The sequence below is a fragment of the Stylophora pistillata genome, chromosome 2, assembly GCF_964205215.1.
Source record: "Stylophora pistillata chromosome 2, jaStyPist1.2, whole genome shotgun sequence".
Lineage (NCBI taxonomy): Eukaryota > Metazoa > Cnidaria > Anthozoa > Scleractinia > Pocilloporidae > Stylophora > Stylophora pistillata.
This window is the reverse complement of record NC_142520.1, coordinates 1,172,201-1,188,671: the sequence shown is the minus strand read 5'-3', so window position 1 is coordinate 1,188,671 and position 16,471 is coordinate 1,172,201. Positions and strand designations below refer to the sequence as shown.

At 41.8% G+C, this 16,471-nt stretch overlaps 3 protein-coding genes across 5 annotated transcripts in view; all 3 read left to right on the top strand.

The window, feature by feature from the left end:
* Window positions 1-470: 470 nt before the first annotated feature.
* LOC148736597 (protein mono-ADP-ribosyltransferase PARP15-like) lies at window positions 471-6,469 on the top strand. Its single transcript, XM_088749154.1, has 6 exons — window positions 471-1,049; window positions 1,435-1,623; window positions 2,240-3,437; window positions 3,690-4,016; window positions 4,231-4,296; window positions 4,613-6,469. The coding sequence occupies exons 1-6, from the start codon at window positions 471-473 to the stop codon at window positions 4,894-4,896; spliced, it is 2,643 nt and encodes an 880-aa protein (XP_088605280.1). The 3' UTR covers window positions 4,897-6,469.
* A 63-nt stretch (window positions 6,470-6,532) lies between these two features.
* The window catches only part of LOC111341435 (uncharacterized), a 50,746-nt gene continuing 40,807 nt past the window's right edge, over window positions 6,533-16,471 (top strand). Inside the window, exons 1-4 of one of the 2 annotated variants that reach the window (XM_088751327.1) lie at window positions 6,533-6,647; window positions 10,288-10,601; window positions 10,938-11,042; window positions 12,083-12,992. In XM_088751327.1, coding sequence (XP_088607453.1) covers window positions 12,251-12,992 — 742 coding nt within the window. In that variant the 5' untranslated portion in view covers window positions 6,533-6,647; window positions 10,288-10,601; window positions 10,938-11,042; window positions 12,083-12,250. The remainder of the gene's footprint in view (window positions 6,648-10,287; window positions 10,602-10,937; window positions 11,043-12,082; window positions 12,993-16,471) is intronic. The other variant, XM_088751329.1, reaches the window with a different exon arrangement.
* The window catches only part of LOC111319391 (protein mono-ADP-ribosyltransferase PARP14), an 18,915-nt gene continuing 17,335 nt past the window's right edge, over window positions 14,892-16,471 (top strand). The window contains exons 1-2 of one of the 2 annotated variants that reach the window (XM_088751333.1): window positions 14,892-15,020; window positions 16,091-16,172. In XM_088751333.1, the coding sequence (XP_088607459.1) occupies window positions 16,148-16,172 (25 nt within the window). In that variant the 5' untranslated portion in view covers window positions 14,892-15,020; window positions 16,091-16,147. Of the gene's footprint in view, window positions 15,021-15,064; window positions 15,755-16,090; window positions 16,173-16,471 lie in introns of those variants that run through there. The other variant, XM_088751332.1, reaches the window with a different exon arrangement.

The window sequence follows — 16,471 nt, the reverse complement described above, 5'->3', positions numbered from 1 at the left end:
AGAAAATGAACACTTAGGGAGGCTTGATTTAAGTGAGAACAATTATTTTCGAAAGCTTCGCGGAATAGGCTTTATTAAGACGCCGATGTTTTTAAGACGAGATTGTTAAAAGTTACATTTGAAAACTTACCCGTAAAGTAAAGGTAATAGAATATTCCTGGATTTTCATCGTTTTTCATCATTTCAGAAACGATCCTTTTGCATGCTATTTAAAAGAGCGGCTACGAAGAAGGCTTGCGTGACGAGACTTTGCACAACCACTGTTAAAAGTCGACATGCGTTCTGGCAAATTTTATTTATCTCGAAAGTTTATTAGTGAACCTCGATTTCGTGTACTTCGGCCACTGCCAGGCACACTCGACTTTTGTGTGGTGCTTACTGCTCCCTTTGCTGTGATGTTCCTGACTATTGTTTTTGGTTTTAGGGTCATCTTTTCTAGGGGACGGTCATCCAAACACCCAAATAAAAGTATGTCGCATACCAGTCAACAAAACGTTCAGGGAGAAAATGCTATCCGCACTGACGATATTTACTGCTCTAAGGGCGTAGTGCAATTCATACAGAAGTATCGATGGTCACAAGTCAGGTCCATAGAGAGAAGCCTTCAACTGTTCGATGTCGTGGTTAATGCTTTTGGATTTGAAAATAAGCTTTGCGTCTCAGCCAAAGCAGATGGCCTGGGCACAGCTCTTGAAAAAGTGAAGGTGCTCATTGACAAAGTGATTTGTGAAAACTTTGAGATTGAACAGCCTGGTATTGCCCGCTACTGCTCAAAGGGAAGACTTGACAGTCTGGTCAAGATGGTAATGAATGAGGAAAAATGCTACGTCCTCGTTGAGAAGAAATTCCTCGAGTCGGCGACTTGCCCCAGTTCCAGTGAATCAGCGGTCGCTGGTGCGGGTTCGCCCTCTACAAACGGTGGTACCGCTGGCGTAGCGCTTGGTGTTGATAGCTCACATACAAGCGCGTTCAGTGGTTCATCTGTTGTATTCACTTCACTTAAAGGACACAAAGTTTCGTGGAAGATTGGAGATATAGCGTTAGAACAGGTTTGTCCATGTTTGCTTTAAACATCAAAGAGCTTTCCACATTAAGCTCTGTGATCCGACGTCAATATAAGGCTTGAGTACTAGTCTGTGAAGGCTCTCATAAGGGCGGAAAAGTATTAGTAACACAAGCTAGCGAGAGGAGGAGTGTGGTACTAATAATGATTAATGTCAGATCCCCGACTTGTCGCAGATCTTAACGCGAGCGGAAAACTTTCAGTAAATAATGGCCAGCTCGGTGGCCATATCGGAGGCTAAAGGCTAACAAAAGTGGCCCGCCTTGATCTCACAGAGAAACACCGCCCTAATAATGAACAACCGTTTCAAATTTTGAGATGGTGGTTTTCTGAATGCGAGAGCTCTGATTCTCTAAAACTATTTTTTTTAGGCCCACACACTGGTTTGTCCCGAAGGAGTTTGCTCCAAAGCAATCCTCGCTGCTGCTGGTCCTGATATTGCAAAAGTCTTGCAACCACCACAGCAGGGAGAAATCACTTTAACACCAGGTTACCAGCTACTTTGCAAACACGTGCTGCACACGTGCTGTTCTAAGTGGAATGGCGGCAAAGGGGAAGCGGTGAGTAAATGAAGCCGAAATGTTTGATAGGTCATCGCCGCCAAAATTCTGTTTCAAGTTCTGTTTTGTAGAACCTGTGTAGTTGATACTCTTAACTGAAAACACTAGAAGAGAAATTGAACAAACGGAACAGAACTTGGACAGATAATTGAAATTACACAAACAGAAATAAATTCACAATAACGTGACAAAAACTGGAGCAACAGAATACAAATTTACTTTGTTCCGAGTGGAACCTGGGAAAGACCTAGTTGAACATTATAATTGTGAATAGTAATGCGATCTTTCTGTTAAATGTACAGAGTCTCGCCCAAAAATACTACTTATAGGAGAGAAACAAGGATTAAAATCTACTACCTGAAAGACTACTCTTGTTTTATTTGAGTGGCCCCGCTTTAACTGACCGTTCAAAACAGGTAGAACGGTGGACTATACAAAATAGCAGTTGAGACTCAATAAAGGGTTACCACGACCGCCAGATAGAGGTGACTGCTAAATAGAGGTGAAAATTACAGCGAAAACAAAGAAACAACCGACCGCTTAATACAGTGCCGCGTTATACAGGTTTGACCGTACATTTTGATGATCTTCAGTTCCATCCCTTTATCCCTTACAGATACTGCAATCCATTGTCCAGAAGTCCCTCAATAAAGTTCCTGAGCTCGGTGGATCGTCTATCGCCTTCCCTTTGATTGGAAGTGGCAACTTAGGTTTCCCTTCGCGCGATGCTTCAAGGATCATGTTAGACGAAGCAGTCAAATTCTGTTTGAATGACACTCAATCTTTGGTAAGAGACATTCGATTTGTTCTGTTCCACGGTGATCAAAGAGTTATTGATGCTTTTAAGCTGGAAAGTGCTGCTTTGCAAGCAAGGTTTTATACGACCGTGGAAGTTGTTCAAGATGACCTGACCAAGCAAACTACAGACGCCATCGTCAACGTCATTCGCTCGGATATGAACATGCATTCGCCGGGAGAACTTGGTAAAGCAGTAGCACTGGCAAGTGGAGCTCAAGTAGAAGCAGAGTGTGCAAGACTTGGCCATCAACCAGAGGGGACCGCCGTTATAACGAGCGGTGGGAATCTAGCCGCACTAAATATCATACATATGGTTGTGACGGGATCTGCAAGTAAAAAAAACATTCAGCAGTGTGTTGAGAAATGTCTTCTGTTAGCGGAGTCGAGCGGTCTAAAGTCTATCTCCTTACCAGCGGCTGGTACCGGAGCGGGTGGACTCAGTCCGGGAGACTCGGCCCAGGCAACGTTCCAGGCAATGAATAAAATTCTTGGCAGCTGTGTCAATCTACGTGTCGTTAGAATCGTTTTGTTCCAAGCTAAGTTGATGAAGACCTTCTTGAAAGAACACAAGCTCATGCAACAACAAGAAGAGACAAAAAGACTGGTTCCAAGTCCTCTTCCTGTGAAAATCGAATCCGAAGAGCCACCCGCAAAGAAGCACCGTGCGGCACGGAGTTCTGGGCCTAATCCAAATAAGGACAAAATACAAATGTATCTTGCTGGCCCTACAAAGATCGCTGTTAAAAGAGCCACAGAGAAACTTCGGAAAGGTCTCGCAGACGCGTTCACATTTCAAAAGATCGCACACAAAGATGTTGTTAAGCTCTCGGAAACACAGCTCATCAATCTCAAGAAAAGCGCCAAGTTACTTGACGTGAAGTTAGGGACTACGTGGGCAGGTGTCATTCTTGTCCAAGGTGAACCCAGTGCCGTGACAGAAATGGTCAGCGAAATTTGGCAACGTATAAACGAAATTTCTAGAGTTAGCAGAGACAACGAGATCGTCAAATCGCTAGGTCAGTCACTTTAAATCATTTTGAAAGATCTTCAAATGACACTAATGTCAGCTCGATGCACCTAATTTTTTTGCGGGATACTTCGAATTTAGGAATTTTACAATCTACAGGCCCATTTGTTTTACTGTCCAGATGCTTTTGTTCTTTTTATCTGTATCTATTTCCACAAGGTTGTCACAACTTTTGCATGCTCTTTGACTGGTTAACAATCTTATCGCTCTAAAACTTCTGTTCATACTTGTATCCTAGCAGCAGCCCTTCCGACAACCTGGGAACCAATGCCTCGCAATCAAGTTGGAAATGACGTCACAGTACACTCGGCGAATCTATGCCAGTCATCTCTCGAGTTCCAGGATGTGTCATTAAAATTCCATCGATCTGTTAAGGGCTCGGTAGTCATTTCTAGTATTGAGCGCATTCAGAATCCTCATCTGTACCAAACGTACCAGCTTAGAAAAGAGAAAATGGATAAAGACAACGGCGGGGACAATGAAAGACAGCTTTTCCATGGAACAATTCCTGAAAACCTGGTACTGATAAACACTCAGGGATTTAATAGAAGCTTCTCAGGAGTTAATGGTAAGAACTTTTTAGCTTGTCTCGTACCTAGATCTTATCGTGTAACCGCTTGGCCGTTAAAGATTCCTTGGTTTCAACCTAAAGGACGCTCTTATCACTGTGGACTCGTACCTTGCGCAATGACATGAGTTCCATTTTCATTTAAGATTTCTATAGCTAGTCTCCCTGTGTTCCTTTACATTACTAGCTTCCATTTGGTCTTTTCCATCACTAGTTCCCATGCGGTCCTTTACATCGCTGCTTGTGTTACAAGTAAACCCAACATATAGAGAGACTGAAGGTAACAAAACAAAAGATGTGCCAAAGCCCCCAATTTGAATATCCATTTTGTCCACAATGATGACTTTCATTGATGCGGTGTAGTTAATGATTTACGTCGTCAAAATGATTAACAAGTACTCGTCAACTTTTTTTAAACGTATATATGTGGAAGAAACGCTATCAAAAAAGAGTGACAGTGAGAAATCTAATGAATCCAGAAGTCCGGTCCACTTCCAAACAATTCTGTTACGCTACCCACGGTGCTTCACTCTCCTCGTTTGATCCATATAAGGCTTTAATGTAGCACTGATTCCAATCTGCTGTTCCACTTCCAGGAGTTTGCTTTGGAAAAGGAGTTTATTTTGCAAGAGATGCTGCCTATTCGACTCGTTTCGCCCTAGCTCGCAAGGGTGGTGTGGGTAGCCGGTGTATGTACTTGTCCAGCGTCCTGGTAGGACAGTATTGTAATGGTAACAAAGACATGGTGGTACCCCCTCCTAAAGATCCATCAAGGCCGGAGATTTTGTTTGATTCTGTTGTAGATAATTGTGGAACTCCAACCATCTTTGTTGTATTTAACGATACTCAGTGTTATCCTGAATATCTGATCAGGTTTTAACGACTGCGTGAGGGAGAATTTTATTACTAGTGTCTAATGATGATGTCAATGGCGAAAAGTAAATTCAATTTGGACTTTTTAGAAATTGTTTGTGGAAATTTTTGCCATCGAATTAGTGTGCTGTTTTGGCTCGTTTTGTTTAAAAGAGGGCCAAACAACTCATGGATACAGATTTATTGGTAAATGAAAAGTCTTTGTAGGTTATAAGAATTGCGGTCGTCTTGCCTACGAGTTGTAAGGTGCGCGGAAATCTTGCGTAGGTCTTCTGGTTGTTGTCGTACCTATCCTAGAGAACCTTACTCGCAAGTTTCAGTTTGCGTTTGAGTTTTATATCGGAGACAAGCCTAAATCCCTTACGAGTTTTCGGTTGATTAGAAGCTGATAACGCTGTGCCGAAGCGGAACGACCTATGATGTTAGCTAACCGCCTGGTCGGTAGTTAAAATAAACAACTCGTAGGCGAGACGACCGTTTAACAGTTATAAAGCTTTACACCTTTCCTTCTTTGTTACTGTTGAAGTTGTGCTTTCATGCCACGAGGGTTTGTGAAGCACGGTGGTGGCGTGCATATGTTTGCATGAAATCCTACCTTATCACCATTTTTCTTAAGATTCTCGTACTTATGTTAAATTTTGCTTTGTAAGATTGTTCAGGTTGTTGATGTTTTGCAGAGGATGCAAAGAAATCTACAAAGATTTACTATGCAAAAGCTCAGCTATTGTTCTCGTTAACTCTTTTATTAGTGACGTCCCCGTTGCCGTTACTGTAGTGGCTTTTCAAACTTCCTAACATTGATAAGAAAGAAAAATAGAAAGATCTCTGCACTTCTTACAATAAGGCCCGGTTCAGACGCCGAACTTTTCATGAGCCGAACTCAATTCGAATTTGGACCGACCCAAATTAAAGAAAGTACGTCTGCTGATTCAAACGCCGTTCTTTTTGGCCGTTCCGAATTTAGTTCCAGTAAAACCAGTCAAACTGCTTGCAAAATACATTAAAACAATTTATGCATTAGCATCGGCAAATGAAAAGTGCGGCGTCTGAATTAAAGCCGTTCTAAAGACGTTCTAAAGGCGAAATTCGCGGCCAAGCCAGGCGGGAAGAACGGGTGAGCCGTTCCTAATTGAAATAGCCGTTCCAAATTGATTCAGACGCCGATCTTTTCATGTACTTAATTCAAGGAATTAGGTTCGGCTCATGAAAAGATCGGCGTCTGAACTGGGCCTAACTCACTCAGCACTACACAAGACCACGTGGGGGATGCGTCCATCAACTAGCAGAAAAGCTAAAATATTAACTTTAAGGATTCAGTGTGGTAGGAACGTAGGCATCGGTTTGGTTTTTGCTTATTTCGACGGGGATAAATGCAGGATGAGCGTAAATATGAATACGATGATTGATTATTCGGAAGTAATCTCGTGAGGGACCTCAGATGACAGTTAGGAAATGTAACCGCTCGTGCTCTGAGATTGTCATGCAGCATTTGATGACAGTAACTTGTGTTCCTTTTTGTTTATATTTTTTCCTTTGAATTTCAACAACCGGAAAAAGAAATTAAATTATTCAAAGGTGTCTCTCTAGCTAACGCCAATTTTCTTTCTCCACTTTTCAAACGTCCACGCAAACTCTTAGTAAATAAATTTACTGTCTCCCTTAACTTACGAACGGTTTGTGCTCCAGTCCACAATTTTAGAATCTTACCTGAACTCACATAAAGAAAACAATCAGTGCACCTTTCCCATTAAATCCTAGGTGTAGAGTGCGTGAGAAATCCTGGATGTATTGCTTGTAGTAACTCAGGAACCCCAGCAGTTTACGCACATCACCCACTGTTGCTGGTTTTTGTTTCGCCAAGTTGTGTACGGCGGCCGTGTCCTCTGGGTCTAGAGAGTAGCCATCGCCAGAAACAACCCGCCCCAAATATCTAACTTGTCGTTGGAAGAGCTTGCACTTTGATGGCTTTAACTTTATCCCATGTTCCTGCAGTCGACGCAGGACTTGTTGGACATCCTGAACGTGTTGCTCAAAGGTTGTACTATACACCAAGACATCATCCAGGTAGGGGATGCAGATGTTGTCACGTAAGCCATCTAGACATTCATTCATGCACCTTTGGAATGCCGCCGGTGCATTCATTAGCCCGAACGGTATTCTATTCCATTGATACAATCCCCAGGGGGTCACGAATGCAGTCAGGGGGCGGCTTTCTTCTGTCATAAAGCCTTGGTGGTAGGCCTTCCCTTGGTCCAGAACTGTAAACCATCTGTTGCCGCCTAGGCCATTTAAGATATCCTGTATACGGGGAATCGGCTGTCGTTCTGGATATGTTTTCTTGTTCAATTCTCGATAATCAATGCAAAGTCGCAGACTTCCATCCTTTTTGCGGACACAGACCATGGGTGAGGAGTAAGCCGAACGGGACTTGCAGATCCAATTTCGATTAATCAAGTCTTCTAAGTACTCTTTCACTTCCCCATAGAGTGGCTTGGGGATGGAGATATAGTTCTTCTGTACTGGCTCATTGTCCTTTAACTGGATATCCAGCACCAAGTTCTCCACGCAGCCAACATCATCGTCGTTTCTTGCAAAGGCTCCAGCTTCTTGCCGTAGCATTTCGTGGACGATCAATTGTTCATTGTCTTCTAGCTGACTCAAGTCAACTGGTGGCTCCCATCCATCTTGTTCCTGACCAGGATGCGAGGTAGCTTCAGGGTAAGAATCCTCGTCTCCTCGAGAGTACGAGTCGGGAGTGTTTGGAATTGGTAGAACTGACTTTACCAGGTGTATCCGGCCCAATTCTGTTCTGCGCTTTAACAAGATGTTTCTGTCTGTATTGTTTTGGACCACGACGGCCACGTGACTAGAGGTTCCCGGGGTTATTTTAGTAAGTTCCTCGCCCAATTCCAGTCCGTCTGGGAGCTCGCTGTCTTCCTTGGGCTCAAATATTACTGGCATCCCCTCTGGAACTGGTCCGAGGTGAGTTTGACACTTAACTGTCGTTGCCTCTCCTTTTGGCAGCATAACATCTCTCTTTCCGACTTTAACAGCTGCAGTACCGGTATCCTGTGTTCTTGACTGGATCAGATTGATTAGGGTACCTATGCGAGTATGATGAATTGAAGGGAATGACTGCTGAATGATGTTACTTGCCGCTTGGTGGTTTCCACCATATTGAGCGAGGATTTCTTCTATAACATTGAAGCCAATGATTGGGTACTCTTGTTCCTTTTGTCCCACCAGTACTGGAACTGTCAGCTCATGAGCAGTTGTATCGTCCCCAGCCAACTTAAACCCGATCTCAATCCAACCGTCAAATGGAATGTTTGTCCCATTCATCGCTTCCAAATTCAGCTCTTCTCCTGCTCCCAACAACTCTTCAACATTTCTTAACACCTCCTGCGGTAAGTGAGTTTGTTGCCACTTCCTTGACACAACACAAACCTGGGAACCTGTATCCCATAATGCCTCCACTTCCTTTCCCTGCATTAGGCATTTTACCACGCACCTCCGTCCCACGATTTTTGTCAGTCCGAGCTGCTGCCTTGGCGTCAGGTGGCAGGGAAACGTCGTGTTCAAATCATGGCCATCATCTCCGGCTGCTTTCTGTTTCTCAAGTTCCTGTATAGCCATGCAAACTGGTTTATGCACAGCTCTGTATTTTACTTGACATTCTTTTGAATAATATCTATTGGTCTTACAGGCTCCGCCGCGGTTAAGTGGTACATGGTCTGTGCTTTGTTTTCCACACTGCACGTAACGGGACTGGTTTTCTTGCCTGGTCACACCCTGTCCCATGGACGTGACCTCTGGCCGTTTCCCTGGAATTCTGCTGGAGAGCGTCGGCTGAATTGGGCATTACACTCGCGTACATAATGGCCACTCGCCCCACACCTGAAGCAATGGTTGCACGGCCATCCATTCCCACTTTGTTGGCAGGTCCTACACCGTGGGGGTTGTCTCATAGGCTGTTGTGTGAGGGGGGTTTGAACCCGGAGTGGGGCCCGAACTCTCTCTTTGACTGCGGCCACCTCTGCCTTGAGCTCCCTTAGTTCTTTCATGAGACCTTCCTCCACCCCATTATTCTTTGTCTCCTGCTTGTCCCCTCCCTTTTGAACAGTATTTACCTTGGGGGTTAGCTGTGAACCGAATTTCTGTGATCGCTCCAGTTCGTCACTGAAACACACATTTAATTTCTCGAATAGTCCTTCATCGCTTATAAATTTTTTTTCCAAGTAGGGCTTCATTTCGATCTTCATATTCTCATTTTGCAGGCCAAGGGAAAAACTATGGACAAACATGCCATGTACTAAGGTAGGATCATATTTCAGGTCCGAGTCAGTTTCTTGAGATGCAAACAAGATCTTCTGTTTCAAATCGAGAAGGCGGATCAAGAATTCTTGAGGTTTTTCCTTTGGCTGTTGGACAGTTGAGCTCAACTGATGATATAGTTCGGTTGCTGTTCTCTCCTGATAATGAGAACGCATAATTCTCCTCAATTTGGCCAGTGTTAAATCTACCTTACCCTCCAAATAACTTCTTAGGCTTAACGCCGGATTTATCGCTTTTATCACAGCCTCTTTGATTTCATCCTCTGTATAGTCGTTCTTTAACCCATTCTCAATTTGATGTACTAGCGAGGAAAAACTCAAACGATCCTTTTGCGACGCGTCGCCAATCTGGCCCGAAATCTTGAAGTCGCGTTTGAATTTTGAAATTGACACCGCGGGATTTTGCTCTATTTTGACGGTCGCCTTACTATTTTCAGAAGCTTTCGGCGGTTCCGTTTTCTGTTCCGGTACAAATTTTCCCTGCATACTTAGAGATGACGACAACACTTTGAGCTTCTCATTATCTAATTCTTCCGTTTCGAGGTATTTATTTAGAGCTCGGATAAAAACCAACCTTCCCTTGCTCTCAGGCGGTACAGTAATGTTCAGCCCACTACAAACTTCTTTAAGCCTTTCCTCGCTCAAGGAACACAACGCGGCCTGAATTTCGATCTGCAGACTCTCGGTGTCCATCATACTTCCAAGAAATAATCTTTCGTACTCACCAATAGTGCAATCAGCCGTTCACAAAAGAAATGCGACACTTTACGTCAAGATCAGTCCGCCGTCGACAGCAATCGACCACAACCAACTCGCGCTCGACGAATCAATCAAGCGTGCCAATTACTTTGTCCTTCACAACCCAAGGCAGTTCTTCGTCGATGATAAGCCTCTTCGGTCCAGTCCTGGCGGGGTCGCCAATGTTACACACTCAAATCAACCAGATTGATGAAACACAAGGTTATATTTATTTCCAAAACTTCGAGCACATGCGTTTCCTCTGTTTTACCCGACACCCTTTTGGGTTCATGAACTCGACAAAACATGTCACGCACTCTACATAGGCAGCAATCCCTAAAACTCGAAGAGGTAAGTAACGGTTGCATTTCCAAGTTAGTTGATTGAGGTGACGATACTTGTCACAGTGAGCTCTCCGACGTTACGTTACATAGTGAAAGTAATCCTCGTTTTGATGCCAATTCTGGGAAGAAAGGCGGAAGTGTTAAGATGGACGAAGCCATGCTTTCAACTCACAGTGAATGCCTGAAGATCGCTGCTTTTGGTTTTTCCAGAGCTCTCTACTAGAACATATTCCGCTTTTTCAGTTGTTTCTGATTAGAAAGCCGTAGTAGGAAGGAGTAATAGACACTACATCAAGGTAAGCGCGTTAAAATTGTAATTATAAATGTTGATAATTTAACAGATTTGTAGGGTTATTTCAAATGAGTGATATACTAGTTTTCCAAGAATTTTGGTGTCTAAGTCACTTGAGACGGATTTTATTTTGCCTCTAAAGACTCCTCTATTCATAAAATGATCTTCTGGTATCATCGGGAGAATGTTTACGATCTATATCTGGGTTTGATGCTTTTGTACTTGCTCGAAAACATCTTATTTTTCACGGAATCAGCTTGTTGCATCTCGCATCGAAGTAGATCTGAATTTTAACCCTGCCGCTAAGCGAAAGCATAATTTAATGAATTTTTTTTTTCAGTACTAGGTTTTAAGAACCTTTAGATCGAAAAGCAAATGATCGAATCAAATGGAATATCTTGATCCTTTCTGAGGACTGAAGGCTGAAGACTGAAAACTTCGATGTGTAAGAAATGTTTTTTGCTACCATGTTAAACATGTTTTGAAAAGTAGACCATGACAATACTTTGAACTAGTTCTAGCCCATATAATGAAATGTAAAAGCCTGATCTTACCGAAGAAAAGATATCCACTAGTCCATAATTTAACCAGCGCGGCCGCCTTTCGTTTGTCGACAACTGTGCCGCACCTAATATTGGTTTCAGCGTTTCGCGGTAATCTCAAGTTTTAAACCTTGATATAATCTTTGTAGCATCACCAACCAGTTCATCACTTTTATTGGTCCCTTGACTTTTACAAAGCAGTACTGTTTTAGGATAGATACTAGGTACATAAAATATCTGTTGCATAGGCTCAGTTCAAAGTTATCTACTGATGAATTATAGACTGAGGTGAATTTCAATTGAATTATACTTCTGGAATATTTACGGTGCTTGCGCGTAAGCTGAAATATAGAACACAAAGGACAAAACTCTGTGACTGAATTAAAGGATAGCTCCTGTTCACTTTACCGTTTCTAATTGTAATTTGAAATGTTTGCACTTAACCGCGCTACATATGCAAATTTTTCAAAGCCGAAATCCGCGTGGTCAACTCATTTGGACGATTTACATAAGCTTCAGGCGCACATCCCGTCACGCAACACATTTTAAAACATCGACGCATAAACATTTTATCTGTTTGCCAGTTCAAAAGTCTATTTTGAATTAAAAGCATGTTACATTTTTTATTCATTCATTTGTTCTTTTATTTATGTGTTGGTATATTTATTCTTTCCCTCACGGATGAACTCATTCATTCATTCATTCATTCGTTCATTCATTCATTCATTCTGTTTTTCATTCTTTCATCCGGTCACTTACTCCTGCATTCATTCCCACGTAAGTTAGTTCTTTATTTCAACCAGTCACCAACTCAGATTTCTTTCGTTTGGTAAAATAACACGTGTGTCAGAATAAATATAGCAATTATTCTCAATTATTCTAGTATATCAACGTATGTATGTATCAAGTTTTTCTATGTTTGTTGTGATTTTCCATATTTTAGCACAAGCATTTCACTGACCTCGACGAGACCTGCATCCAGAAAACGAACATGAAATACTAAGTGCAACCATGGTGTAACTTGAACCACATTTGAAACTGTTTGCTTATCTGTTTGTTATTTTACATAAGGGAACATGTAATTTCGGTCAGCTGCCTCTAGATAAATAAAATGGCCACCGCCTTACTTCGTTCGAGTGTTGGCAAAGCAAATTTCCAACGTTTGGTTCGTCTGCTAATAACTGGAGGAACTGCGCTCCTGAGGGAAATTTTTGACAAGTTTTGTCCTCCAAATGATCTTCCCAAGTTGCTGAAAGATCCGAGGATAGTAAATCAACTTAAAGCAGCAAAGCTCGCCAAACCACTGTGGGACTGCCTGTACCCTTCCCCAGGGGTTTACGGCAAGTCAGAAGACTTTGATGTTACCCTGCTTTTCAGAATACTCAGAAACATATTCGTGCGGACTCCTCCTGTGACAGGTTGGGATGAACTACCAGAAAGTGCAGATCACACTTTAGAGGCAGATTTAGCGAGAATTAAACACTACCGGAACTCTATCTATGGTCACGTAACGCAGAACATGGAGATATTAGATGATACTCAGTTTTTATATTTGTGGAACGAGATAAGTGAGGCCCTTGTGAGGATTGCAAGAAACGTTAGTCCTGAGAAAGAAACGGAATGGCAGAGGGCGATTGCTAACTTTTTGACAGACCCCCTCACAGAAGAAGATGAACGAAATGTGGAAGAACTGCAGAGCTGGTATAGAAACGATATGGAAGTTAAGAAATCCATAGAGAAACTAGAGAACACAACCCAGGAAATGAAAGACCAGATGAATCAACTGGGAAAGCTGCATCAGAGTATGGATCGCAAGCTTAGTGTCTTAACTGAAAACCCACGACAAGAAGGAGGTCAGTTGAAATTTACTTCGTTTCTTTTTTATTTTTTAATTTAAAATAGACTTTTTTCAATGCTTTTTAAAAACTATTTACAGATTCATGATCTACGACAGATGATGGTAGCTTATTCCAACAATCAATATATCTGTTCCAGAAAGAATATTCAAATACATCCATGCGAAAAAAAAGCTTGTAAAGTTTATAAGAGTGGGAGTTTCTAGATTTCCTATTATTCAAAGACATAGTGTCATTAATGTTTCCAGCAGAATGTCCCTTTATAAACTTGAAAAGCTGGACTAAGCCCACGAATTCTCTACGATGAGCAAGTGTTGGAAGATTGAGGGATTTTAGACGATCTTCGTAGGGAGTGTCTTTGCCAGCGATCCATCTTGTAATATTTCTTTGAACCCGTTCAAGTTTATCGATCAAATATATTTGGTGGGGGTTCCACACTTGACAAACATATTCAAGTATTGGACGCGTCCAAGGAGGAAGTCTGATCGCCATGAAAGGAGTGGTCCGATAATGCCAAAGCGCTCCAGCTTAAATTGAAGGCGACCATGAGAGAAAGAATCGAATGCCTTTTCAAAATCTAAGAATATCACATCGGTAGAGTGGTGTTCATCTAGTGCCTTTGCACACTCGTGGAAAAGATGAATATGCTGAGTCGTACAAGAGTAACCAGGGCGGAAGCCAAACTGGGAATCACTGAGAAGATTATTCGCATTCTATAAAATCAAAAATGTGATTATATATTAGCTTTTCTAGGATCTTTACAATAAGACTTGTGAGAGAAATAGGGCGATGGTTCTTGACCTGCTCTTTCTGACCTTTCTTAAACACTGGCGTAATGTGTGCAGATTTCCATTCAATCGGTAAGGTCCGTGTTGAAGTGAGTAGTTAAATAAATCAGGCAAAGGTCAGGCTGATATTGCCGGCGCTGCCTCCCAAAGCAGGCGTGCAGGAATGCCATCTGGTCCATGAGCTTTAGAGACATTTAGACCAGTGAGCAATTTCCTGACCTCAGATTCACAGCAAGACAAAGATGAAATAAATTGATCCGTATATAGGTGAAGTTCTTTACGCAACTGGTCAGGGACGCCAGGACTACATGTAAACACCGATATAAAGAACTTGTGCTTTGTCAAAGCCATTTGGTCCTTTCTGGTTTTCAAAAGACACTTCAGGTGGAATAGATCTTGACTTGGCTTGGACTTTATAAATGTCCAGAAACGTTTAGGATTGTCGCTATTTATTAGAGACTGAAAATGATACCAATGGCTTTTGTTGAGTTCTGATTTAACCTTGTTTCTACACTGTCTATATTTATCCCAGTCAGACTTCAGCTGAGAGAATTTGGCCTTCTTCCATAAGCGCTTCCTTTTACGAAAAAGACGACGAATAGCAGAAGTTAACCATGGAACATTTTTCTTTTTATTCAGATGCTGCTTTCTGATGTTGTTATGAACAGCTGCGAAGAACAATTCCTTCCATTTGTTCCACATTTGCTTGATATTGTTCTCTAAAAATACACTGTCCCATGGGGCTTTGAAGAGATCGGAGCGAAAGCCCTTCCAACTAGCATTTTTATAATCATATACAATCTTCCGTGCTTGAGGTGGGCGGGAAATACTGAAAAGCATTGAAATCGAAATAAACAGTGTTATGGTCCGAATTTCCGAGACCATAATCGACATCAATATTAGATAAGTGGTCTGGTGTGTTGGTTAATATCAGATCCAATAGAGCTCTTCCTCGAGAAGGCTTGTCAACAAGTTGTGAGAAGCCAAAACAGTTAATAATACAGTCACAAAAGAAGTCGCCGTGACGGAATCAGGCTGACAGGGAGATACGAATCACATTGAAAATGACATCAATTTCCCCTTGATTCTTTTGCAGGAGCTAAGTGTGGTGCTGGAGATTATTTTGCCAGAGATGCCTCCTATTCAATGCATTACACAACTCAACCCTGTGTTGGCATCGGGTTTTGTATCTTGCCTGGGTGCTAGTGGGTCAATTTTGCAAAAGTGAAAAGAGCAGGTAAAAATCTTCCCCCATAAATCCAGAGTTTCCTGAAAACCCATTTGACTCCACGGTCGACAATTTGTTTAACCCTTCTAACTTTTGTCGTGTACCATGACAGCCAGTGTTACCCTGATTATCTTACCACTTTCGGAGGAGCGGGAATAAAAAACAAAGACGAGAGAGGTCGTTTCCTACTGAAGTGGTTCAGTAGGAAACGAAATCTTACATCTTGCGCTGGTTCTCCGTCATATTTTCAAGGAAACATTGCTCAACTTGACCATGACTCTAGAGAGAGTTATGAGATATCGGGTGTTTGAATAACAACACACTGTCCGGTGAAGCCCAATTTGAACAAAAGTTTGAACTCCTTGAGCATGCAATCTTGAAAGCGTTCGCTCGGAATTCTTTACGCTGCTGAGATTTGATATGTCTTCTGTTTGTAGAAAAAGTGAGTTTTAATTTTGCTAATTTTTAGTTCTTCTAAGCTTAACCGAATACTCATAAAAAACAGGAAATGGAAAATCCCGATTGGCTTGCTCCCAGTCTCTTTTTTTCCCCTCACGGTTTTCCAAGAAAGCCGGAAGTACCTTTCTGGGAATAAGTGAAAGTTCAGTTGCACGCTAAGCAGTTGTGTTATGACGGTGTTTCTGTAGGGAAAGGTAGAGGAATCCTCGATTTAAAACTGTAAAGATTGACGGCTACTTATTTGGATTCCTTGTGAACTATCCTGGTGTAATCAGCGATCGAAGGTATCGATAATTTCTCAGAATTTTCAAGGATTTATTTACTTACATCGAGGTTTTCGCGAACGGAACAATTTTCTTGCTTTGTACTAGAAATACAAGCAAATATCTTTCTTTAAGCGCTTTCAGAGTGGAAATACATGTACAAATGTTTGGTATTAATGCCTGATACCAAAGTCAATATCTTTTACAGCTTTAGAAATGAAGCTTCTTTCTGAGATTCATAGCAGACTTAAAATGTTTACGATTAAAACTGCAATATATTCTTAGCTTTTAATGTTTTCATTTTCACTGTAGTCTTTGAATGAGCATCATACAGATCGTTTATTTTTTCTGTTTAAGTATTCCCCGATTTTAGAAGCTACCAAGGACAAGTTTCAACCTAGTGTCTTATCGACAATGGATGACGAATATTCATATTATGGTAAGCAGTTTGCATTACAACTTGAAATGAATGTAAATCGTGACCAAACGGATAATATTGAATCTTCTTGTGTGCCTATACGAGTATTTGCACTCGTGATTGTTTAACAGCAAATGTTGTAATTCTAGTTTTAGGTATAAAATAACTGATAAATAGAGTAAGAAGGTGATATATTAGAATCTTGCGGCTCTTTTAAAGCGACCGATCGAGACATTTTCAGCTTGCATATTGTAGATGTTCATTATTTACGCACCAATGCACTAGTAGGACTTGTGTACACGACTTCGCAATTTTCTCGA